Here is a 27,294-nt window from a genome sequence, read left to right as displayed (position 1 = left end):
CAGAGAAGTGCTGTGCGGTCTCCGTCATGTTTTGAGGAGGCAACTCTGCGAGTAAGTCGTTGGCAACGCTTTGGCTGAATTTTCACTGCTTTAGAAGACTCCTATTGTGCATGCGCTTCGTGTTTCTCACCTCGTGCTTGTGTGATCCAAGACGTTGGTTAGGATATCAACGTCTTGAGTTTTCTGCTTCTCTCAAGCGTTGGCAAGTCTGTAGATTTATTTGCAGACGTACAGATATTTTATAGCAATACGAAAAACATTTTTTGGGGGGAGAGAGGGTATGATCTACGCACTTTTTTATTGCTAAACATATCATTAAATTCAAAAGTTAATGGTGCAATCGACTTCTTAAAATACATGTAAGGAGTACGATGAAAAGAAACATTTTTTTTTCTCGATCCAAGTTGTGTTCGAAGTGTCAGTTGATGAAAAAAAAAACAAAAAAAAAAACATAAACGTTAAGCTACAGAACGGTTTTCCATTCTGCCTTTTTATTCCCCTAATTTTCATTTACTTTGTCGTTAGTGGGTCGTCCTCAAGATTTTCGGTTTCGGGCCCCTATTACTGTTTCTAAAGCAGTATATTGACTAAGTTTGAATTATCCAAGTTTTAAGGTAACAAGCTAAAAAACTTCAAGTGAATTGTTTTCTCTTAATTCTTCATTTTTCAACTCCCTGAAAACGCAATTCATAACGCGCCATAAGACACTGGTTTCCTAATGATAGATATGCAATCTCTATATAAAACGATAACTCGAAACGTCTGTCCAAGGACACGTGAACTTCGCGAATGGAGTAAAAAGGTTTGCCGCGCATGGTTTAAACAGCGTCAAATGAACTGAGATTGTATTTAACGTTGTGCACGCAACCTTTTCATTGTTTTAACGGCTGTTCACCCGCCTGGAGTACTTTTTAATTTTGTTTACACAATAATATAAAATTGATTGTGTTCTATTTTTGACTATTAATTTTATAATTTCAAAATACTCATAAGTACCAAATAAATGCATGGGCAAAGTTTGTCCATGTCTAAATTACTTGGTCAGAGAGGCTTCGTTGAAGCAGCGGTTAGGTAAACAAGTGGAGAAGGGTCCTCACTTCCGCACCCTAGGTAATCCAAAGTCATTGGATTAGCTGATGTCTCTGCAGTTTTCTTTCGCATTTTGTTTCTTATGTTTCGTTATGTTCCGTATACTATTTCTATTAGTCACGAAGTGACTAACGGGCTTTCAAGTACACGTATCAAAAGGTTCTGCAGGTACATACTTGTAATTGTTAATTACAAAATATCAAATATTAACACAATTTAAAGTGAATATGACATCACCTACATTGTAGTATAATTGTTGCTACTAATTCCGGTTGAGCGTTCCATTTCTATAAAACATAGAATCCATACAGTAAGCACTGATTCTGCCAAACTCCTATTTCAAGCCCTTCAGTTCTCTTTCAAGTTGTGACTCAGCATCCCAGAAACTACGTAGAGACCTATGCCGCACATGTGCAATGACATATTTGAATTCAGCTCGTCAAAATGAAGGGGAAACATGTATCACACTTGTGAGGGAGTACCCCCCACATACAGAGATTCCCGACCCACAATTGAAGTATCTTTACGCAAATGAAGACCAGTGACAAAGATTGTCGACAACAATTAGTGAATTTTCAAATCAAAAGGCCTATTTTTATTACGGAAGCCGAAAATCGCAAATGGGGCACTGCCCCACCCAAATATGGAGTCCCGCCGAAATTTGTTGTGCCGATCTTTATTCCATGAGCCACCCTAACGATCTGCACAAACATTTTTTAAATCTGAGATTTACATTTCGCACACCCTCCTTGTGAGACCTGAAATAAAACTGAATAGCGAATTGATTTATTTGCACTGCTAAAGGCAGATATTTTTTTCCATAGCACAAATAATACAACTATACGGACGGGAACATTGTGTAATAATAAAGGAACATTTAGTTTACGCATAACGACCATTACAATACGCTTCTGACAAAGAAACAAATACACTACACTCTAATTTCACGTTAACTTACCTTCGTTAGTCTGGCCACTCAAAAACACGATCAGAAACATTCCAACCAGAAATGAAGATTTTAAAAAAATATATCATTATCCGTAAAAAGTAAGCAAAAATACCAATCCTGAATTTTGAGAAGTTCCCAAGCGTATTTACTTACCTCAAGCATGTGTTCTGACTGACTCTCTCTATCTAGACGTCTAGTAGTTGTTGTAATCACACCTGCAATTATAATTGTATATATTTTAACTCTTGCAAATTAAATTTTAGTACTAAAAAGCACAGATTTACATATAACTTTATGTATGCTTGTATCTTTAAAAGAATGTATAAATTACGCAACTTATTTCAGACCACAACAATATCATTTATATGAAAACTCTGCTTATACTAAACTATGCTACGCTCAATAAATAATAATTTGAAACCACTTGTGATTAATAAATTATGTATTATTATAGTAATACATGATAAGGTTTCCATCTTTACAACTTTCTTACTTACGTAATTTGATCGTGTATCCGTAATATTGTAATAGTAATCGTGTAAAGAAGGACTATGTCCCTCATCACTGTTGTCAGATTTGGCGATTTTTGAAGTGCCCTCGCTACAAAAATTTCAAATTGGGCGACACGCTACTTTTAATTATCTGTAGGCTATAATTCTTAAGCATGCGCTACTTTCTTATTTTCACATATGAAATCACAAACTATTAATTTTAGATAACACAATAACAGTATTGTTTGTTGAGTAATCTATCCACACTGAACAACAATTTTATTAAAACTACCATGTTCGATACTAATTCAATTTCCATTTTAGTACCATTTTTTCTCCAAATCGGACAACGCCAGACATTTGTTTAGTTTCCGCTGTTCGAATATTACTAATCATGTTGCTGTTTCAGTTAATATATAAGCCTAATAATTGTACCGAGATGTGTATACGTGAACATCGTGTTTAATAAGATTATTGTATTATCCACGTTAACATAATGTGCAGTTACAATAAAAGAATCCAAAATTCAGGCTCCCAGATAAAAAAAAGGTTACCAAATGAATTAAAGAAATGAGAAATAACAGTGAAAAACCGCATTGTAAACTTTGTAAAGTGTACTTCAGAACCCACAAAACTTCCTATATCTACTCCTATAAGCAAACTATCTCTTTGGAATTCAGAAAAGTCGTCCATTTTATACATCTCCGTCTGACCAGTTTATTACGCACTGGAGTTTTACTGCTCCGTCCTGATGCAGTATGGAATTTGCCTAACACACCACTGCCAACCGAATTCGCCGCCTGAACATTGCCAACCCAGACATCTGACATGCTTTCAACTTCAGGTGTTTCCATATAATATAAATGATTAATAAAAGTCTACAGCTGCAAAATAATTCATTTTTATGTTTGGACCACAAATAGTTCAAATCCTCTACTTTCGGAGCACAATCTCGCTGCTATTTAATCTTCGGATCTGGCAACACAGGACACTAAAGGCACGGATGATATTTGCAAGCCAATGGTACAATAAACTATTGATAGAATGAAATAAGAAGAAGGAGCGAGAGATCCAAGAAACTTCACGAATGTGATTATATCCGCCATAGACACATAAGGTGTGGGAACCAACAAGGCCTTTTCACTAAATATGAGAGCTCTCCCACTGAACCAATGTTCTCAAAAATAATGATTGAACAAAAAGTTATATTATTACTACATAAGTTAACTATTCTTGCAAATTGACTCTCTTTCAATAGAAATAACAGTGGTCAACATCGAGATAATAAAGTTAATTGTATCCAGTTTTTGCCTCGAATTAAATAAATATCAATAGCCTGGAATTGCAAAGTAAAATAGAAACCCCCAATAAAAAGCATGAAAAGCAATATCCAATGCTATACAACAGATTCTTTTACACTCCTGGACGTACAATCTTTAGATTCTATGAGCACCAGAGGATCATCCACATCTACAAAAGGAAATTCCTGAACAAAACCAAATAGGGCCAAAAAAAAGAGGGATAAAAACAGTCCTCCTGCGAGCAAACCAGGACTCCAATTCTCCATTAATCCGTCTCTTCCACTTGTAAGAGAGGTTTGCTTAGGTCTATTTTTACTGTGATTAGGAGAGCAGATTTGAAAGCAAAAACAGTGGAAACCATCTACTTGCTGCATTCACTAGCTGTCTGGTTTTTCTTTTGAATTTCTCGAACACACAGGCTAAATAAAACAGGAAAAGATATAACAGTGAATACAGTGAGTGAGAAACAAGGTGTATTTTATGAGAAACTTTTCGACATCCTTTTGTTGGATGTTGTGCGTTGTAGAAAAATATCATTTATAACAGCTGAAGAAACATTCAGACTCTGAGGATTAAACTCGTAAACAATTAGTACAAAAGTTACAAGTATAAATGAAAAAAGCAAGTATCAAGAAGCTTCTTTTGCTTACAACAATAATATTCAAAGATGCCAAACTGCCATTGATCTTTGATCATAATTTATTATAGAAATGAGCAGTGTTTCGCGAAAAAGAAAACAGTAAAGCAATATGATCTGGGTTCAGTATCCGGCGAGAGCTATGTGGTTCCGATTCAAAGTTACGCTGTAGGTTCACGTCTCACACTGCCTCGTTGGCAAAAGGGACGCTAAACCCAAATCCAGTTCAGCAATGGCTTTCCTTCATGACTCGGTTTCACATGTATAATCCCTCGAGCATACAGTATTTTCCTTTAGATGTCTTTTAGTCTTTCAGCAACACAAAGCAATCCACCACGGACTACACATAATATTACTACAGATTGGACATAGAATTGGCGACGAAGAGATCATATACATTAGACATTTTACTGCACCTGGAAACCAAGTTTTTCTTCACTTATCCTGCGTACTCCACATTTCGAGATATAAGATCCTAGCCTTTCAGAAACTAGATCACTAGCAGAAACACGGGATTTTAACACTACAATTCCCTTTCCTGTTTTTTCTATCTGTTCATAGATGTTGCAGAATCTGGTAAGGGATTCATAAGAACTTTATAAAAAAGATACATTTAGTTGTTTCGTAACATTGATACAAATATGTGTTCACTGAAATGGCGAAAGAAAAGTAAGAAACGTCAAAACAAACTTCGTACGCATAGCATCTGAAAAAAGGTTATTGCCATTGTAAAGCAAAGATCCACCTCGTGGATTGCTTAATTCCAATTCTCCCTTTCTTGATGACCTTACAGACTTAGCACTTAATAATAAAAAAAGCCGCATATGAACATATGAAAAATGAAATACCAACTTAGACAATCGGGTCAAATATAAGTTTTTTTTTTTTTTTTTTTAAATATAAATACTAGCAAGAATTGCCCGTGCTAAGGTTTAGTGAGTATAAAACTAGAAATTTGAGTATCGTAAATACCCTCCCACTTCTCTCATCAGGAGAAGAACTTTTACAAATGTTGAAACAGGTATTGCCTTATTTTTAATTAACAGTTTTTAAATACATAATGTCACATCTTCAATTTAGGCGAATCCTTAATTGGGAATTTTCAAAGTAAGGACACATACATTTGATATTATAGAAGTAGCGTTCCTGGTTCCATGAATTTATTAGCGTAAATCGTATTAAATTTCTTTCATTAACGGAAACTACTGCGCGGACAACGGAAATCAAAATATGCCTCTTAACGGAAAATTTCAAGTGTCGGAGTGCAGAATTTAGAAAGCTTTTAGACATCCTATGAGAGGTTAGATATATTTTTAGCAAAACAGATAATGATGTGCAAACCGAAACAGACAAGACGGGTATACATGCTCTAATTGAGAATATACGGACACTGAAAGGAGAAGAGGAGATGTAGGAAGAAGAGAAATAAAGTATTAAGTTGAAAGAAAAGTGTAGAATACAGACTAATCAAGATTCTGCCAACAGTTTACAGGAAATGTAACATTTGCCTTACGTCGAAATGACACTGGTGTGCTTAGTGAAGTTTCTCAGGGTAAAGTCTTTGTGGATAATTGGACAGACAAACAGCAATGTGTACAGAAAACCCTCCTTGACTATTGGAAAAATTAAGTAAACGTTTGTACAGTATTTTTTTCTGTTCATTGTAAATTTTGCGTGTATTAATTCGTAGTAGAAATAAATACTGTAAATCGAGTAAGGTACGTACATCATCTTATTTTATCTTACGTGCACTCATGTCCAAAATTATTGTCGTATATCTATAACTGTCTTCTTGTCATAATATGATAATGACTTTGCAGGGTACTTTTAATACTGATACTATGTGTATAATCAGGAAATGTATATTTGTGGTAAATTTCACAGGAAAAGAATTATAAATACGAAAATCAGAATGAGTAAAACAAAATGTTGCTAAATGGGCAACAAAGTTTTATTTTCGTTTTATTGTTCTTATTTACTGCTCTTCTGACATGAGATTTTCCACATACATGTCTTATCCGATTATAAACATACTAACGTTATAAAAAATGCGGGGTGAATTCGTTATCAAATTATATTGCTAGAACAACATATTTATAGACACGCGACAATAATTTTGGACATGAGTGTACATTATATGCATTTTTTTTTTTTTTTTTGCATAGGTCTACCTTCGTTAACCAGAAACCTACCTTTAACGGATTGTTTAGCGAATCCCTTCAATTCCGCTACAGACAGGTTTTACTGTATAATAATCGTGGTATAAAAAAAAAGAAAAGCTCCCTCAGGATAGATCCACTTATTATTTTTTTTTTTTTAATTATTATCTCTTGCTTTCGTAACAAATGTATCTTTTGGTGGAATATAACGTTTCTAGCTATAGTAACATGACTTGGGCGTTGGCAAGGTGACCAGAACTTTTACTTTCAAAAACGGGACACATACGAATCGGCGTGGGGGGGGGAGGTGACTTCCACATTCCATTTTGGGACTCAGCAGTGTTTTCAACTTACAAAATAACAAGTAAGAATGATAACATAGCGTTTCTAACTTAAGTACTACCCAAAAATACTTTTAACTATTTCGACACTCACAATTCCCACTCAATTCCCACTTGAACCACAGAACACTCAATTCTCATTTGAATACTCAGAAGTTCTAGGCACGGCTGAACCTTCCCAATAAGTGTTGGTACGGAAGAGTGTAGAATTAGCATTGACCATTTATATTTTGAATAATAATTACGGGACACTTAGGTCATGTTTGCTTAAAAACGGGACATTTAGGCGTCCCGTTTGAGAATCAGAAAAAAACGGGACAACGGTTGAAAATAAGGGACTGTCCCGGCTAAAACGGGACGTCTGGTCACCTTGGCGTTGGTGAGTGAGTAACTCACACGTTTTTAGTAACAGTATAGATAAATAAAGACAATTGTCATTCTTTTCCTTTACTTTGCTTTGCTTTTATGTCATACTTGTTTGTGGTATACGATAAATGTTTCTTACATTATTTCATGTCACGTAGAATAGTAAAAATAAACAATCGCGATTTATGTATTTGGAGGCCTGGGGCCAGCAAGGTTCCATGGCTCCTACTGACTAAAAAATAATACAATTCAGCAAGAGAATATCAATAAAGTAATAAGGGTTGACAAAATATATCCAAAGATAATAATAATAATAATAATAATGTTTTGCTATATTTACGAATGCGTACGAGACAAGAGTTGAGAGGTCTAGTCTCGAAAATGTCTGAATCTCCGTCAAGGGAACAGCTTTTCGAAATCTCTTACCGTCTACGGTCTATGGAACCTGAAGTACAAGTAAATTTCAACTATTTTCTGTTTTGGCAGAGTGTTAAGGATGTTGATGGTATGTTCTCTTGAGACGCTGAACCGATTGTTAAAATCTGATTGTCGCTATCTATTTACCGTTCTTGTTCTATGACGATCAACAATGAAACTAGAAATGGTTGATTTCTATCACTTTCGATTTGAATAGAGGATTAAAAAAGAAGTCGGACCTTATTGTTGGGACGCTGAATCGGTTGCAAAAACAGCTTCTCGATATTTCTTATCATTTTTGATTCATGAATATCAATATTGAAGCCAAGGTTACTAGTAAATTTCAACCACATCCAGTTTTAGTAGCGTGTTGCGAGTGGAGACATATTACAAGACGCTGGATTGACTGCTAAAAACGCCTGTCGCTATTATCGTTTCTCCTCTATGAGGATCAATGCCGAAACCGGAAATGGTTGATTTCTACCATTCTGGTTTGAATAAATGGTTAAAGAGAACATGGAACTATTCTTCGGATGCTGAATCGATTGCAGAAAAATAGCTTCTCGATCTCTCTAACCGCTTTTGCTCTATAGAAATCAATATTGAAAGCGGAGATACTTGTAAATTTCATCCACTTAAAGTTTTGGTAGAGTGTTGCGGGTGTTGATGGTATGTTCTTTTGATATACTGAATCGATTGTAAATAAATCGCTTGTCGGTATCTCCTATCGTTTCTGTTCTACGTGATCAAAGTTGAAACAGAGCAATGAATGATTTCTACCATTTCTAGTTCGAACAGTGAGTTAACAGTGGAGATGAGACCAATTCTAGAGACGCTGAATCGATGAAAAAAAAAAAAAAAAAAGTTTTCTTGGTATTTTTAACCGTTTCTGCCCTATGGATATCAGTATTGCAACAGCAAGTGCTAGTAAATGTCAACCACAACCACATCTCGTTTCGGTAATGTTGAGGGTAGTGATGGTACGGTTTCTTGAGACGCTGAAACAACTGCAAAACACAGCTTGTAACTATATATTACCGTTTTTGTTCTATGGCGATAAACGTTGAAATCGGAAATGGTGAATTTCAACTGCTTTCAGTTCGAATAGAATGTGAATGGAGGAGATGGCACCTATTCTTGGAACGCTGAATCGATTGCAAAAAATCTTCTCACAAAGAGACTTACGGAAGTTTCACTCACCGATTTGAATGAAACTTTGCATACTTGTAGAACATCAAAAAATAATCGACACGTATTTTTTTTGTTTCGGCAATGATGAAGATTTAATGGTGGAAATCACCCTTTGAACTTTAGGTGTGACTGAAAACACCCATTTAATTTAGAAGAAAACACTCCCATGTGGTTTTAGGACAGCTAATTCAGAATCTGACGTCAAAATTACAAAATTAAAATGGCAGATCCAATAATATAGTGATTACAAATAAAAAATATCTTCTGGTTGGAAATTCTCCGCAGTTAGCCAAAAACAATTATAGTTGGCAGGGGTTACTAAGAGAAGGTTGCAGACCGATTTGAAATCTCTTTCTATTGATTTGGAACACCTTTATTTTAACGAAATGCTTGATTAAAGTGAGACTCTGCACCCTCTCCCTGTTCCAAGTGCTTATGTATAGTGAGTCCTCTCGCCTCTCACTATGTCAGAATTTCGCATATTCTCAATTGTTATAATCTTGAATTATCTTTTCAATTATTATTCAAATAAAGAATGAATGCCCGAATATGTGAAGGTCAAAAAAATGTTTGCATACTGATTTAAATAACTATCCTTTTTTAACATTTAAATAATAATAAATATTTATACTACCTGTAGAGATAATTAAACAATAACAAATGTGTTAATAGTGTAGCAGTCAGCTTATTCCTTCCCTGTTAAAAAATTTCACAGTAATGATATTTCGTAAAAAAAAAAAAAAAAAAAAAAAAAAAAAAAAAAAAAGTGTATGATGCATAAACATTGTATACATAAGCTCACCTTATTACAGCAATAACTGTGACAAATCGCAAAATGCAGCACAATCTTCTTCCAAACAACTGTTTTTGTATAACGTATATCTGATAAGATTTGCGTATCTGGGAGAAGAAAACTGATTATGAATCAGTGATTTGGATCTAAATTACATTATTACGGAGATGTAAATTTATGTTATAGTTGTAGAGGACAATATCAGTAAAATGTCTCAAGAAGTTTTTCCATGACCTAATGTCGAACACATCAAGAGACAGAATCCTACTAGTTGTTAGTGCAGAAAGGTTTATATTTTGAGGTATTCTTTTGTTTGTAAAATAGGTTGAAAATTTGATTAATTGTGATAATCTACGAATCTACTAACAAAATAGACTTTGCATTAGACGCTGGGAGAAAAACCTCTTGAAACCATGATCTCACAAGACCTGATGTTAATTTTCCCGAATTTGATGCTTTCACAAAGACATTTTCAGATTAAAAGAGGTTGTTTTGGACTATAGGGCCAAATGTTATATTCTTCTCCTGCAAAATAATTATCAATGGTGATAATAGAATTCCATTTTCAGAAATTAAAGACTATATGGTGTAGCTGTGAGTCATAGATTTATTGACTGTGCCACTCTTTTTACTGTTTGTGTCTGTGTAAACGCTATAGTGAGAGGTCCAGAGACCCACTTTAATCAAGCATCCCATTAAAATTAGTACAGAAATTGGCCTGCAATCTTCTCGCAGTCATCCCTACTAACTATAATTGTTCTTGGCTAACTGCAGAGAATTTCAAACCAGAAGACATTTTGTAATTGTAATCACTATATTGGATCCGCCATTTTCAATTCTGTAATTTTGACGTCAGATTCTGAATTAGCTGTCCTAAAACCACCATGGCAGTATGTTTTCTTCTAAATTAAATGTTTGTTTTCAGTCTTTGCTTAGATACCGCCCCTAAAGTTCAAAGGGTGGTTTTCACCCTTAAATCTTCACCATTGTCGAAACAAAAATACGTGTCGGTTATTTTTCGATGTTCTGCAAGTATGCAAAGTTTCATTCAAATCGGTGAGTGATACCTTCGTAAGTCTCCTTGTCAGTATCTCCTACAATTTTTGTTCTTATACGTATCGACATGCAGACGGACACACCCGTTCTATAATATTTCTTTCCGACAGTTACGCATAGTATAGTTTGGAAGTCTAAAAATCGTTAATAAAATATATGTACGGACCGATAACCCTCTGTACCACACATTTAAAGAATAAAAAAAATGAACTTCCGACAATTTATTACAATTATAATAACGTGGTAAAAACTATCTCTAATTATGAGTCGAAAAACGTCTGAAGTCTGGAAACACGGAATTGAAAAGCTAAACCAAATCTCAATTTTCCTTTTATTAACTCCTTAGTTTCAAGGGCCAAAGAGAGATGGCATAAGACAAAGGTATCTTGCTGTCAGTCTGCGAGGTGTTGAAGGCCTGTCTTAAGCTTTGGCTTTGTTCAACGACCCAGAGAGAACACTTTCGAAATGATGACAGTAATGAACCTGGAACTATTTTCTTCCTTATATCCCATCATATTAATTTTGTCTCTGTTATTCTACTAGAATATTACAATTTCATTTAGAATTATATATAATCTTCAAACAGAATTTCGTTCTGCAGTTCCACGATGTTATTTTTTTCTCTTGTTCAGGAATAAACAAACTCCTTCTGAAAATTAGATTGAAGAAATCATAGACTAATTACTTTTTCCAATCCGCATCCGAATTCCCTTCGGTAGGGGAATTACAAGTTTGAAACTGGAATTGCTAAAGATCGACATAGACACTAAAAGAATGCCTTCGTACAATTTAGTCAGAAGTGTCAGCTGAGAAAATCAAATTCATGAGTCTTCTGATCCAATACTACTTGTTTTGCCGTCCAGAAAACCATAAAGAAAACATACTCGTACTTATTCATTATTTAAAGTTATGCCCTACTCACTGGTTTAGTGGCTAGCACGTGCGCTTTTTGGTACATGTTGTCCTGAGTTCGATTCCAGGTGGTAGAGCACTAAACTTTGAACATATTATGGTGATTTGGATTCCACCTTACATATTATATCCACGTTTTACACACCCTCGGTCTGTAAAGAAACGCTATAAACTTGAATAAACAAACAACATTATTGACAGCTACATGCATCTTCCGTTCAATTTAATTCGTGATAATAAGAAATGACATGAAACTACTTTAGAGATTACGACTTGATTATGACTTTAGAGAGTCCAGAGATTATGACTTGATAGATTAGAGACAGGTCCGTATTTAGGTAAGTGCTATTTTGCGCTCGAGCACAGGACGGCAAAATTTTGGATTTTTAAAAAAGATTCACAATAAAGTAATATCTAAAACCAGCAACTTCAGAGTCCAGCGCCAGCGCGATAATATATTTTAATGTGTGCAATTCGCTCTAATTACAACAGTTACTAATTAGCTAGCTTATCTGATTTTTTTTTAAGTCATTCTCTCCCATCCCCACTTCAAAGGTGAAGATAAACTTGAACATCATGAAAACTGATACCATTAGACTCATCAACCTCTAAAAACTATGAATTCAACACTAATATTGGTCGTTTTCGATTATTTTTAAAATGCTCCCTTGTTATTCATATGGGATTTTGCACCCCCATATCTCAGCTCAGGTATGACCTAAATACCTGGAACAGATCATTTGAATCATTTCTCTGAGAGGTTTAAAATATATTAAAATTTCATGTTACTATCTATCATGGTTCTCGAGTTGAAAAGCGCTACAGACAGACAGCTTATTGTATTATTAATATAGATGCTATTAAACCATTACTGACGGTTAATAATGTAAATAATTATTTTCCTTATCAGCTATCACCAATAATTATTGGTGTCTCACAGTGACCTCTACCAATGGTCACCTACCTCCAGGTAGACCATCACATCCTAATCCTCATTGAGAGAATTAGGCCATTTAATATTACGTTGTAACTTTCGTAACTTGTAATACCTAAACTTCTACTCAATAAGAGCTAGTATGGTTACAAAATCACGGCTTGTTTTCTTGTTTGAGACATAAGTTTGTGCGGGGGAGGGGGGCGGAAAATTATTTAGAGCACAGGGGGTGCACAATATTTAAATACGAGCCTGATTAGTGACGCTATATTATAAATGTGAATTCAGAATGATAAAGCTGAAAGTAACGAGTCGATAAAGGTCGTTACTTCGTGCACTACACTACAAAGGTCACAAACCCTGAGACCAAACTCGTCAAGATAAGTAATTACCAATGTTTACCATATGCTCAAAACGATTGATTAATGTCCAATTACATCATCACACCCGCGTCAAAATTCATCTCTAGTGCCATCATCAGCCTTTGTTATCACCACGAAACATGCAGTAAAAATACAAAAATTGGCAGAGTGTGCAACAAAACAAACGAGTGACGTATAAATGAAAATCAAAACTTCATCTTGTGTACTAGTCAATATCGCTTTAACTACTGCGTTATCTTCACTCATAGCATGTGAAAAATAATACAAAGTCAGCAAAATATGAAAAGCACAGGAAAAATGAAAGTCGTCACATCTGTGAATTTAATTAAAAATATTTTCACCATTTAGAAGTCGCAATGTGGGCATTGTCAAAACTGAAGCAGAGAAAAGAGAAACCAAATGAAATGTCTCAGTAAGAATCAAATCACGCTTCCATAAATGTATTAATATACAAAAACATATCCCGTCTCTACACAATCTGCAATAAAACCTTTGAAATGCAACCCGCCATTGAACAATCTCGCTGTTCAGTAATTACTGAACAATGTTCTCAATATATGGATTCGATTTGTGCGACATCTGTTCAAAATTGCAAACAACACAAGCTTTACAACATTCGAGGACATTTCTGCTTTCTATGTCGGCGTTATTATTTCGATATGTGGTCGTAAAATCTTGCCAACAGAAACATGAGTTTTATTTTCTGTTTATCGACAGCTGACTCTCGCTGGGTTTCCAGCTCTCTTCCCGTCAGCAATCAGATTAGTATTTCCTTAAATGTTAACATCACTCACATACAAAAGCTATGTGTGAGTCCAGCCGGCTGTGTAGCATGGGAACCTCCAACTCCCACATAATGGACTGAATAACAGTTATCATAAGACAAGCACTTTTAAACGGCCTCTCAATTTATCAACCATTAAAACCCTATCCTTGGAACCATTAACAGGGTAGAACTGTACCCTTTCAATGTCCTGATAACACAGCGCGCCAGGTCGTTCTCAAAGAATAGGACTTGCTACATAAAAATATACTGTATTACAAGCCAGCTTTAAAGGCTCCAAGTGAATGCAAAACAAAACAGATGCATCTTACAACAAGTGTCTCCAACTTAGATGGGCAACAATTGTAGAATTCCAAACATTATTTCTAAGGTTTTTGTTCAATTACGCAGAACTTGAAAATTTCCTCTAAAATTCAACGAACATCAATATTTCTAAACTGGATACTTGTGCTGTAAAAATCATTCTAATAACACGAGAAAAAATGATCGAACACATGATTTTAAATAATCAGTTAGAAAATATGTATTTATTAAAAACAAACGAATACCTATTTGAAACCGTAGTTTCGAGTCTAATGCTCATGAGAAAAAAGTTCTCATCAGACAATTAGGGAGTAACGTCAATCAAGCGGCAAACTCACTTTAGGTAGGAGAAAGTACAAGTCATTGAAATTTATTGGAAGTCGACAAACTGACCATATATTTATTGAATATGCACAAGGTAGTTTCATCTAGCTTTCTATCCCTGTTAGTCCTGATAATCTGAAATAATTTACTTCTTGAAACTGTAGTGACCAAAATGATTCGCATAGCAAAGTCACAACCGGCTTCCCTCAACCCAAAAAATGCAATGAATGATGAAAGCTGATTTACAAAGGTAGTATAACTAAGAAGCTAATAATTTTCAGGTAACTATTAGTATGATTTAATGTAATTTTAGTTAACTGCTATTGCGTTCGAACTACAAGGCTAATAAGGTAAAATATTAAAACGATTGCTAATTGTGTATAATTAAATAGTACAAACATTTGCCTACAAAGCTATTATTTTCAATTCATTGGAAGGTGCATTGAAACTTGTTCAAAAAATTACACCTATGCCATAATTAATAAATCATCTTCCTCTGCTTCTTCCACTTGTTGAGAAACAAATTGGAAATTCAGGATTCTGAATATATTAAACATGTATTAAAAGCTTACATAAATAAAACGGAACTCGTCGAAGAAAAATGTGTTATTACGCAAGAACTGACAATCAACAGAACATAAAATACATTCGTTTCAGAGGTAGATTAGCACCTTATGTATTCTTAAGAGGAAGTATAAACAACAAAATTATGAACTACCTTGTAATCATTTATTGCTGGAAATCTTAAACAGAAAAATAAATACAAATTATACATTTTCATGATACAAACCTATACTTTACATATATATGTATACTGTACTTACTTATTACAATAAAACAGTATGAGTACCATTTACATAGGTTACGCATTGGAAACAACTGTAGAACAGTAAAAAGAACACGTGGTTACCTACTTATATTAAACACAAGTTTCTTAAATAGTTCTGAAATCCATCTCCTTCAAGTTCAAGATTTAATGATATTGCTTACTTAAACGCACGTAGATTTTTTTACTTCTAAATATTCATCTTTACTAATAATAAAATAATGTGTGTCTGTATCTATTTGTCATCAGCTTTTTGCATAGAAAGCAATGACCTAAAGCCACCAAATCAGGTGCCTGGGACGCCGGATATTACCTAGGTAGATACAATTCATAGTTTTAGAGGGGTCCCTGAGATGAATAGTAGTAACACCACTGACGCCGTTCAAATTCAACTTTGGGTTTCATTGTCATGACAGGTTGGGGGGCGTGAAAAATAAGATGTCCAAAATTACCGTTATTACTGTCAAATTAATAGTTTTTAAGGTCGCTGAGACGGACAGTAACAGTCCCGACGTCGTTCAAGTCCAAATTTAGTCTCAATCGTAGTAGGGGTTGGGTGTGTGAAAAATAGTGCGTCCAAAATGACCTATATTAGTGTCAAATCCATAGTTTCTGGGATCACTGAGATGAACAGAAACACTTCGACGCCGCTCCAAGTTCAACTTGAGCTCCCACTGACATGGGGGTTGTGGAGAGTGAGAAAAATGGCATGTTCAAAATGACATATATTAGTGTCGAATCCATAGTTTTCATGATCGCTAAGCTGATTCGTGACTGTCCCAATAACATTAGAGCTCTAGTTTAGGCAAAAAAGTAGACGACAGCTGTTCGGAAAGTGACAGTAGCAACTATTCGTTAGTCATTTATTACACTCATGTTGACAGGGGCAACCCAAAGGCGTTATTTATTTATACATGTATACTTCACTGATATTGACAGAAGCAATGCCGAAATCATTGCTCTTCCTGTTTCACTGATTTCTTTACTTTCAAATATATTACTTAAACCTTATCCTCCTAGTGCGAAGAACGAGTATTTTGGCTAGCCAAGCTAATACATTCGTCTTTGCTTGTAATAATGTTATAACAGATCACTGTAACAAATTCACTTGCAAAATGAAATCCTTAAGTTTTATGTCCCACGGTTATGCCGGCTAGGCTAAAAGAGATGGTGATGACAACAAATGGATGAAAAGGTGGAATGAAGAAAGTAGGAGGAAACGGGAGAACCCAGAAAAACTCACGCACACAATGTTTATCCACCATAAAACTCACTTAGCGCGAGGTGGGGTCGAAAATTTGCACCCCCATGCACCAAAGATGAACGCTCTACCACTGAGCCACCGCGGTCTCAGAAATACACTTGTGTCGCTTCCTTTGATCTATCACATTACCGCGTATAAAGTTTATGCCTTTTTACCAAATGTGAAAATAGTTTGCTCAAAGCTTAATTCAATTACTAACTGGTTCATATTAGTTTTGCTGTTTTAAGTAACTTGAATTAGAAAAAAAATCACTGAACGTTTATTTTTAAAATAATAACTGTGTGACAGTTTCGCCTAAACTAAACATATTGGCTTCTGTTCAGTTAGTTGGGGAAACTATCACATAATTATTATTCAAATAAACGTTCCTTTGTTTTTCTAGTTCAAAGTTTAAATGCATTTTCTCACACACAGAAAATACAGAGAAACGTGCAAGTTTATTTCTCCCACTTTTCCAACAAATAAAAATATGAGTTCTAACAATAATAATACTAAGGCTCGACCGCGATAACTAGTTCGATGGTAGAGACTGGAATTATAGTTAAAAATACCATAAGACATCACATCGTTAATCGGGAAAGACAGTATCTAGAAACTATTTATTCTCGATCAAATGTGATAAATATAATGTTGTACAATGTTGTGGCAGTTTATGAACTTTAGTAATTTCCAGATCTCATTGTTGTCAAGCTTACAATAAATGTGGAAGAATGCGGAAATATAAAGGAAAAAAACTTCTCTTTCTTTCACATCAATAGAGAAACTTTGATATCTTAAGCTTCATCCTGATATCGCATCATCCTCGCTTATTTATGCAAGAACTAAAGACAGGCAGGCAGCCATAAAGAACTAAATCAACTACCATAGCCGCAGTCAAAATGTACAGTGTTAGGTTACCGACTACAAAACCTATCTGTCTAGGGTTTGCACGCGCAAAACATTGGAGTTTACGTCGACCTTTCATCAATTACCTTCGTTTTAACTCAGCGGCCCAATTCTGAAAATATTTTCTTTAATCTTTTGGTTACCAAGCTCATTCTGCGGCAAGGGCGTTAGTATATGGCTTTCTTTCCTTTATTTCTTTATTTCCTTTTTTTCTCCCTTGCTTCCTTCCTTTATTTATTTATTTGCACATTTACTGGTGCAGCCTTAATTCAATGGTTCAACCGTACCCTCAAATCTTGCAACCTTAATTCAACTCATATTTCGACGTCATACAATGATGAAACTTTGCACAATGACGTAACTCGGGCAACAATATAATATCCATTGTTACTTTTACAGATTTACATATGTTTACTTAACTATTTAAGCTGTTAATTTTGCTCTTTACTAACTTTAGACTTCAAGAGCTCACTGAATGTGAAAAAGTATCTGACACTGAGTCTGAGTCTAAGACAATAAAAGCATTGAGCCTGACTGATTATAAGGAGACTTGCGGAAGTGTCACTCACCGATTTGAATGAAACTTTGCACATTTCTAGAACATCGAAAAATAATCGACACTTTTTTTTTGGGGGGGGGGGGGGGTAATGGTGAAGATTTAAGGGTGGAAACCACCCTTTGAACGTTAATTTCAAACCAGAAGATATTTTGTAATATTAATCACTATTATGGATCCGCCATTTTGAATTCTGTAATGTTGACGTCAGATTCTAAATTAGCTGTCCTAAACCCCCATGCAGTATGTTTTCTTCTATATTAAATGATTGTTTTCAGTCTATGCTCAGAGACCACCCCTAACGTTCAAAGGGTGGTTTCCACCCTTAAATCTTCACCATTGCCGAAATAAAAAAAATACGTGTCGATTATTTTTCGATGTTCTACAAGTATGTAAAGTTTCATTCAAATCGGTGAGCGACACTTCCTTGTTAGAATGCTTAATGGCTTTTAATCTTAGTCCCGAAAAAAAACTTTTCTATGTAACTTTTGAATCTCTTTTTTAGCTAGAATACAGCATCGAAAGACAGTGAATCTCAGCAATCATGTAGAAAAGGAAAAAAAAATCTACAACGATAGAAAATACGTTCAATTATTACTTAAAAGTAGGAAATTTAGAACATTAAAGAAACATGCTTTTCTTAAACGTATAATGAACAAAATAAAACAGATCGCACTAAAAAAAAGTAAAAAAAAAAATATTTTCAACAAAATTACTTTTAAGAAGTTCTACTTATGCAGGGCTAAAAAAAAATCATGGGGTGTTATTTTATATGTTTGTCTTAAATTGATTCTAGAGTGCACGTAGTATATGAGAGCGTTTACCATGTTTTTGCTTTTAGTCATGCATACTTAAAAAGTAATTTTCTTGAAAACAATTTTATATTTTAATACTATTTTTGTGACTACTTTTTAGTGCGTTAATAAATAAAAAACAGCAGATTCTACAGAGTTACTTTTAAATGTTCGTAGCTCAGGCCCTAATCGGCCTGACCCATGAAACAAGAAGCTGGATACGCACAATAGAACAAAGATTTACACTGTGTGACTCACGCACATATAGCATATCGTCGGCTTAGAGAATGGTAAGGAAAACAGAATATGGTCCCCAAGTAGTTTCTGAATTTATCCTCGCCCACATTGCACTAAAATGTAGCTACCACTGCTTTAACCCGAAGGGGAGAGTGGCACGTACAACAAATAAGTAAAAGAACAAAGAAATTATCAGAAAGAAATAAGACACAAGGGTAATTAGAAGGGGATGTAATGGTATTGCACATTAATGTATCATCATTAGTTTACCATGACAGATGTTATTTGAACTCTCTACTTAAGTTTGAAATCTTTTTCTATATATCTAGGTACTTTTATTTATTCTCAAGTGTAATATATCTCAAAATGTTTTCCACTTGTAATATCAATATAATATACATAAATTTAGTGACAAATTTCCAAAAAATCTCGAAAATATACAAACAATTATTTTCATGAATATAGCTCGACAACAATGACTTTCTGACTCGCTGAAATTGAAGGAAGTTATAAACTAACACAACACTGTACTATCGTCTACCTGCAACACAATATAAAATTAACCATTTTTAGCTATTGTTTTTTTTTTTTTTTTTTTTTTTTTTTTTCATTTGGCTACTGATGATTCGTTACGACATTCTTAGCTCAGGCAGCGAATTGTCGGGCAATATTTGAGAGAGTTGCAAGAAAATTTCACTGATCTCCAAGAAAGAGTAGGGAAATGAAACAATGTTATTTCATTCTGCAGTATTCCTCTATTACAAGAAAATATAATATATAAATTGGCTTACTGGTTAGCCATAAGTTTACTTCAAGGTAAATTGTGTGTAGTGAATATAGAAATAGCGTATAATTTGGTAAAAAGTTACATATTGAATTTCTTATATCATATTCAAAATTCTTTTCACCAGATTGTAGAATTGTCATCAAATGAAAATAGAAACTTTTATCTGTCACAAACGGAAGACATATTTTCAATGACAACTAGCATTGTGAATATTTGTTGTACTTCTCGAAGATACAAAAAAAAAAAAAAAAAAGTAATGCGTTTTCCAGTTTAAATAGTGGATTTAAACAAGTTTGGTGCCAAAAAGATGTTAAACTTCAATAAAAGAAAATAATATAAATAGATTTTTCTTTTTAAAAAAATATCTTCAATAAAATTGTACAAGTTATATTTAAGATAATATGATAACATTAACACTTATTTTCAGATCATTTACAATACCTAAATTTTGGATAAAATTTAATAAAAAGATAATATAATAACATTAACACTTATTTTTAGATCATTTATAATAGCTGAATTTTGGATAAAAATTTAATAAATTATTAAACACTCTCATTAACCGCTTAAGGGTCAAATTTTTTTAAAGAAAGGTGTTCCCAAAAACCATTCTTTTTTAATTTTGAGTCTATCATAAATGTATTCTTTTATCACCAACTAAAATTTTCATTTAAAACTAAATTTAGAGAGTTGTAGCAGCTTAAAAAAAAAAAAAAAAAACCTCCTGGATTATCTCGAGTCATTTTTGACACACCTCAAAATACAATAACTGAAACAATAACATAAAATATGCCCTGAACAAATATGCTTTGATTTTTTTTTTAACCGGACATTTGTTACTGAACAGAAACAAACAAAAATACGATTTAAATAATCGCATGAAAGGAAGAGTAAGGCTAAGCTGCCTAACCGCGATCTGTTACAATAGAACACCCTCCCACCTAGTGTTAAATCAACAAACCACAGGACAGGCTAATACGTTTCAATCAAGTGCTGCGAGCCGTTCTGTGCAATGATTTATATCACAAGGAAATATGTTAGATTAATCCAAATTATAACGTAAGAAAGAGAGTAAATTCATTTTTACATATTATCTATAAACATAATAATTTGGGTTAATCCGAGAAGTGGTTAAGCACATACGAAATACAAAATAAAAATTACTGTTTCTAGAAAATTAATTATAAATGTAAAGTTTAAAATCGGTCAGTTTTATGCCACTAAAGAGTAAATTTGTAGATCATTTTTCCAGGTTCATTTTATCATATATATGTATACTTGAAAACAAGAAAAGATGGTGTTCACGTATATTAAGGAGTCTCTTGATCCTATCTTTTTATAAATAAATTAAGAATATTTAATAAAGTAATGATAGTGAATATAACGTCTTTTCAAGTGTAGCGTCAACAGTGACGTAACTAAGGGAGGACAAACGGGGCTTGTGTCCTGGGCGCCGGATTGGGGAGCACAAAACTGGACAAATATTTATTTTCACTATAAGGCAAGGAAAGGAGTTTTAGCCAACTAAAGATATAAGAAAATATCTAAGCAATTTAACAGGGCAACATCGACTCACCAACTTTAGGATCATATGCACAGAGCATAAGTTACCTTCAAAGCTATCTTTTCAGGATGTAGAAACCTTTGCGGCCAAAGAGCCCACAAAGTTAAATTTTAGTTCCAGCTTTTTGTGTTTTCATTTAACTTACATTGATTTAAGAGATTTTCAAAATGTCCAAGTATAATACTTGAGACAACAGCTAGACTGTTTCTCATGATTAAATATTCTATTCTAAAGCAACAGACTGTTGATTCATACTACATATATGCACATCCCGATGTAATTCAAAAAAATTGTGATTTGCAGATACTATGAAAATACTATAAGAATATGTCAAGCATGCTACTCTTAGATTATTTAACAATCAAATACTAATTAGTTTGGTGTCTTGTCTTGTACTAAAAATTAAATTATGTACTGCAATTTTGAAATCAAGCTTTACCACTTGAAGAAAAAATGGAATAGGAGAATATATGACTGTGTGATGCCAATATCAGGTGTAGTCGGGGAGCATTTTGGTTTTGTTGTTCAAGAGGGGGAGGGGCTGAGGCGAGTTCTTGCCCCGGGCGACAAATGGTCTAGTTTCATCGCTGCGTCCAAAATACATTACTTCTAGTTTGTAAGTTAAAATATTCATTTACATGATTTTTCAAAACGATTTTTTTTTTCTTTTAAATCGTACACCTTCACCATATATTTTACTGTTTAGTTTCGATGAATCAGGAACTCAATTTCTTTAAATTTGAGCATAATCAGTTTACCACTTATAATAGTTTTCCCTTCGAATTCTATTAAACAGCTATCTTCCTTCCTGTGTTTTAAAATATTTTTAGTCAATCACTACATGAAACTGTTTTTACCGAAAGTTGCCAGAACAGTAAAAAGTTAACAGAAATGACACCTAAAAAACACGTACATAAAAATAGATTATTCTTTTTCTTGTATAACTATTCTCCAACCTTTCACACTTTTCTCGCCGATCTGAGATAATGTTTCTTTTGAAACTAACACGTATCTCACCCTTTTATCAGCATAGATAGAAGGATTACGGGGAAAGGAAGCTCCATTTGTATATGATATTTTGAAAGCAGACTGATGTTGCACAGTATGTTCATGATGTATTTTCGGTTATACGTTAAGTCTACACAGAAAGCTTTTGTGCTATTTCATTCTATTTTTTCTTTTTAGTTTAACGTTCAATATTTATGCTCCCAGGTCAAGGAAGACGGTGATGATGATAACGATAAAGAAGGAATGACGAAAATAGAAGGAAACGGCAGAACTCCGAGAAAACCCATGCACGCGGTTAGGGTTGCTACTTTTTGCTAAGCCTAAAGCACAATACACTTATCAAGCATGTCTAGATCATTGTTCATTATACCCATTATTTGTACGTCGAACAATTTGTTAGGAGTACAAACGAAGAATAACATCGCTGGTTGTACTCCCTTTCGCCAACACAAAAAGAAATTACTAATAGAACTATATCGATATCTCTATAGTCATAGGTGCATATCATAGATCGAAATTTACAAACGATACTAAGAATTTATGTTGCATATTTTGAAAGTGTTTTGGATAGTTTGGCATTTCGTTACATAATACATCCTCTTGAACGTAATTCGGGACGCTGAAACATTTCCCAACATTCGGGATGCCCCGTCTTATTTGGAACAGGTGGCAACCGTAGAAACTTTTGTCCACCACTAAGCACATGTGTACGCTATTTCGAGATATATCTATGAAGTTATATCTAAGCTAAGTTATATCTATGATCGAACTCAAATCCTTCTAAATTCAAATACTTCCTCGTGAATGTTTTTAGGCTATTTTTTCTATTTACAATTTTTGAAAAATCACGCATAAATGACAGTATAGAGATTCATGAGTTACAGTCAAACATTGTCAAGAAAATATATAGTCTGCGTCAGTCACGAAACAAACAAGAAACAAAAACAAAACAAAAAAATCAGCAACACATCTTAAGTATAATACATAAAGCAGTCATTGCAAGCTCTTTAAAGGCAGTGCGACTATATTTTACAGAATATATAGTTGATTCGTTCTGGCAACAATGTATGTTACAAGGAAAGGAAGACACTCTGTGTAATGCTGCCTACAGAAGAACAGAAAAGAGGAAGAGGATAACTCCTGCGTTAAAGCTTTGTGCTCCAGTTTCGAACAGACGAACCGTGAACGAGTGGCACTTCTCATTACTCTACCAGTCACATCTGGAAACATGCATTTCAGTCGAAGTCTCATGAAAGGAAGATGGAGGAACTAGAACAGAAGAATAAAAAAAATATATGGAGGAGGAACAGGAGAGTAGGATGAAAAAAGAGAAGGCGTAATTCAGAAATGGATAGCAAAAAAGAAATGCCTTAAAGGATGGAATCAAGCGACAAGAATAAAAATGATATTCTCTTGGGAACAAACAAATCCATTTCTCGTATTTCTATGTTGTTCCACTAAAGAAAGCAGCTTTGTGCCTCTTTCGTTAGCGACTAATTTCTCAAAAAAAAAAAAAAAAAATCCTTTACGAAATGATGTTCAATAGAATCTATCAAAACCATCAGTAAGCTATTAAAATTTATCATTAGAAAAACTATAATTTAAGTTATTCTTTAAGACAATGAAAACGTCAATCATACGTATTTTGTTTGAGCTTTTTTTCAACTTTGCTAAGAGAAATAAATTTTATTGCTACACTACAAACAAAGCAAAATGAAGCGGAATCTTTCATTTCTACGTCACATAACTATGCCTTGTATGCTAACGGAAAGGGACAATGAACTAAAATGATACATCATATAATAATGCATTTTGCGTAACAATTTGCGAAATAAATTTAAATGTGAATCACGAATTGTATTTTTTAATAACATTTTCGGCAGCAATGAAAATGGAAATTATTTATTTAATGTATTTATTTTACTGTTTTATGCAGACATGGGATAAAAATGAAAAGTTTTTGTACATAACAACCACATTAGGTAATGAAAAGCAAAACAGAGCAAAAGTAATGACTTTTTTCTTTAAGTGCTAACTTTGTCATTCTGCAGATTGCCTACGATAATACATGGTTCTAAACGTGTCCACACGGAGCTACTTATTAACTGCTGAACTCCTAATGACGTTAAGAAACGGGAGCTGGCATTACGCAGTGAACCTAATTTCTATGACAAAACCACAATGACTTAATTTCCCACAAGTGTTAATTTTCTAGCACATCAACTGTAACCAAAAGGAACCAGGATCTAGTTTGTTTTTTGCATTTTTGAATCAAAAGATCAAATATATTTCAATCAAAAATTTTCTTGTAGGCCTTATATCTGGAAAACTACACACAGAGTAGCCAAACCCAAACTATCACTTAACTCAGTATAGTGTGCTTATTCCGTAGAGAATAAGAAAACTCGATTTAGGGACCATTAAAAAAATTTGTGACCCTGATCCAAGATCCAATATATTTCAGTAAAAAATTTTCTTGTACGCCTTACATCTGGAGAATTACATACACTCAGTATGATGTGCTTATTCCGTAGAAAATACAAAAACTCGATTTAGGGTCGTTCAAAAGTTTCGTCGCCCCTGATACAAAAACGAACTATTGGCCAAGATCGCAATCTTTCGATCCACTTTTGGACCATTCCTAAAATTTTTGTTCTTTAAATCTGCTAAACCGAACGCTACTTTTCTTTCGCTATTCCACTGAAAAATAAGAGAATGAACTAAAAAAAGAAAAAAATATGGATCAATGCTATCAAATAACTATGCAGATGCGTTATTTATGAACTCTTCACTCAACAGACTACAGTAAAACAAGAGAAGAACAAGAAAGTGAGTACTTCCCTAATCCCACTTTTATGCTGTGGTTTTGCATTTCGAAACCTCATTGAAGCGTTTTATTTTCATATGCTATAAAACATCGAAGTGCACATGATCTCTATCATCAACGACATCGACATGATCTTTATCGTCAATTCTACGGTTAATCTCCACCAATATCGTATCTCTAGTCCATAGTGGATTGGTTTCCATTATTGAGAACCAAAGAGACACCTAACAGAAACACTGGGTTTTCGAGACGAGATCTATCACAGCTATATGAAATCAAAAGAAAAAAGAGAATGAAGGATAATCTATATTATGCTGTTTTCCTATATTATGTAAGCTCAATTCAGTTAACAAGTGATTGCCATAGCTGCATTGCTTGTTGCGACGAAATCTTCCGTTTGCCTTACAATTATACGATTTTTCATAGCAAACTTCGACACAATACCGATTTAAAAACACGACATTATCTCTAATGTATATAGATAAGTATGTGTATGATCATCATAACTCTGTAAGGTCTAGATCAATTTTAACCAAACTTGATGCACATATTTTCAAAGTCTGGAAAGCAGTACTGTGGTGAGAAGACCCCTGGTACACCGACGGGAGTGGGAGAGGTAAATGATTAAAAACAACCAATATTAGTGTCGAATCCATGGTTTCCAGGTTCGCTAAGAAGAAAAGTGACATTTCCAGTGCCATTTAAGTCCAAAAAATGAAATAAAATTTTCTTTTACGTCCCACGTTTATGCCTGCTAGGTTAAAGGAGACGGTGATTATGAGAAATGAATGAAATGGTGGAATGAAGAAAGTGGGAGGAAACGGGAGAACCCCGAGAAAACCTACGCACACGGTGTTTGTCCACCACAAAGTTTACTTGGCGAGAGCTGGGATCGAACCAGTGACCACACGCACCAGAGGTGAACGCTCTACTACTCAGCCACCTCGGCCCCCGTTTAAGTCCAAGTTCAGTCCAAGTCCAGTTTCCATTATCACCCTCTGGAGGATGACATGTTAAAATAATCGAAAGCGACCGATATTAGTGTCGAATCAATAGTTTTCAGGTCGCTGAGATGAACAGTGATAATCCAGATGTCATTCACGTTGAAGTTCGGCCCCTATTATTATCTCTGGGGCGGATTGTGACATACAAAAATAATCGGAAACGACCGTGACAAATCCATACATAGTTTGCCAGGTTTCTACGTTGGTTGGTGATAGTTTTGGTACCTTTTAAGTGCAAGTTCAGTCCCTAGTCAGAAATATGACTCCTAGCATCTATAGCGTCCCTGAGACGAACAGTGACACTCCTATGCCACATTTAGCACCCATGATCACCCCTAAGGAGTGGGAAGAGATGAGACGTAAAAACAGTCGAAAATGATCGATATTAATATCGAATCCATAATTTTTGGTGTTGCTGCGATGAATAATCACCTACCCGATAACGTTCAAGTCCAAGTTCAGCATCCATCGGCAAGGGGGTTGAGAAGGGGTGAAAATAAAATGTCTCAAATGACCCACATTAGTATCGAATCCATAGTTTACTTCCAATACTTGAAATACCTTGAATTTACATATCTTTTAGATTTTAAGCATCATTATCATAAACCGCAATTTCGCAAATGGTAGCAAATATGGCATCTCTCGCATTCAGTGCGATACACAAATGAGTTGCATTTACGACACTATTAATAGAGAAAACATATAGTTAATGACAACTTAAAATATTACTTAATATTACTATCTCCTCTTCAAATACTCAAATATATACTCTGGTGATTGGTTACTGACAAAGTAAAAGACCTATACAGGTTCTTTTGATGAGATGTCTTAGGATCTAATATGACATTCTGTCCGAAATAAACTTCAGTTCTTCTTCGACGTTTTTCCTTTAAGAAAGGACACACTACAGTATTTCCATTTCTTTTGTGTGTAGTACGATGAGAACTCTTCTCTATTTCTGTAGAAGCTATCGCATTTCTCTAGGGACACTATGGTCTCTGGAGTTGTCCATGATGAAGTCTCGAACCATAATGATAAAGAAGAAAATGGAACAGAAACGAAAAACAACAAGAAAAAAGGACGAAAAGCTCAAAAGTGGTGTTGTTAAAGCT

At 34.4% G+C, this 27,294-nt stretch overlaps 1 protein-coding gene across 1 annotated transcript in view; it reads right to left on the bottom strand.

The window, feature by feature from the left end:
- Positions 1 to 2,092: 2,092 nt before the first annotated feature.
- LOC145670273 (protocadherin Fat 3-like) overlaps positions 2,093 to 27,294 on the bottom strand; it is a 193,059-nt gene continuing 167,857 nt past the window's right edge. The window contains exon 4 of the mRNA XM_081738704.1: positions 2,093 to 2,253. Coding sequence (XP_081594830.1) covers positions 2,108 to 2,253 — 146 coding nt within the window. The 3' untranslated portion in view covers positions 2,093 to 2,107. The remainder of the gene's footprint in view (positions 2,254 to 27,294) is intronic.

This window comes from Thermobia domestica, chromosome 14, assembly GCF_964235325.1.
Source record: "Thermobia domestica chromosome 14, izTheDome1.hap1.1, whole genome shotgun sequence".
NCBI classification, from domain to species: domain Eukaryota; kingdom Metazoa; phylum Arthropoda; class Insecta; order Zygentoma; family Lepismatidae; genus Thermobia; species Thermobia domestica.
The sequence above is the reverse complement of the archived record's forward strand: the minus strand, read 5'-3'. Positions and strand labels throughout refer to the sequence as shown.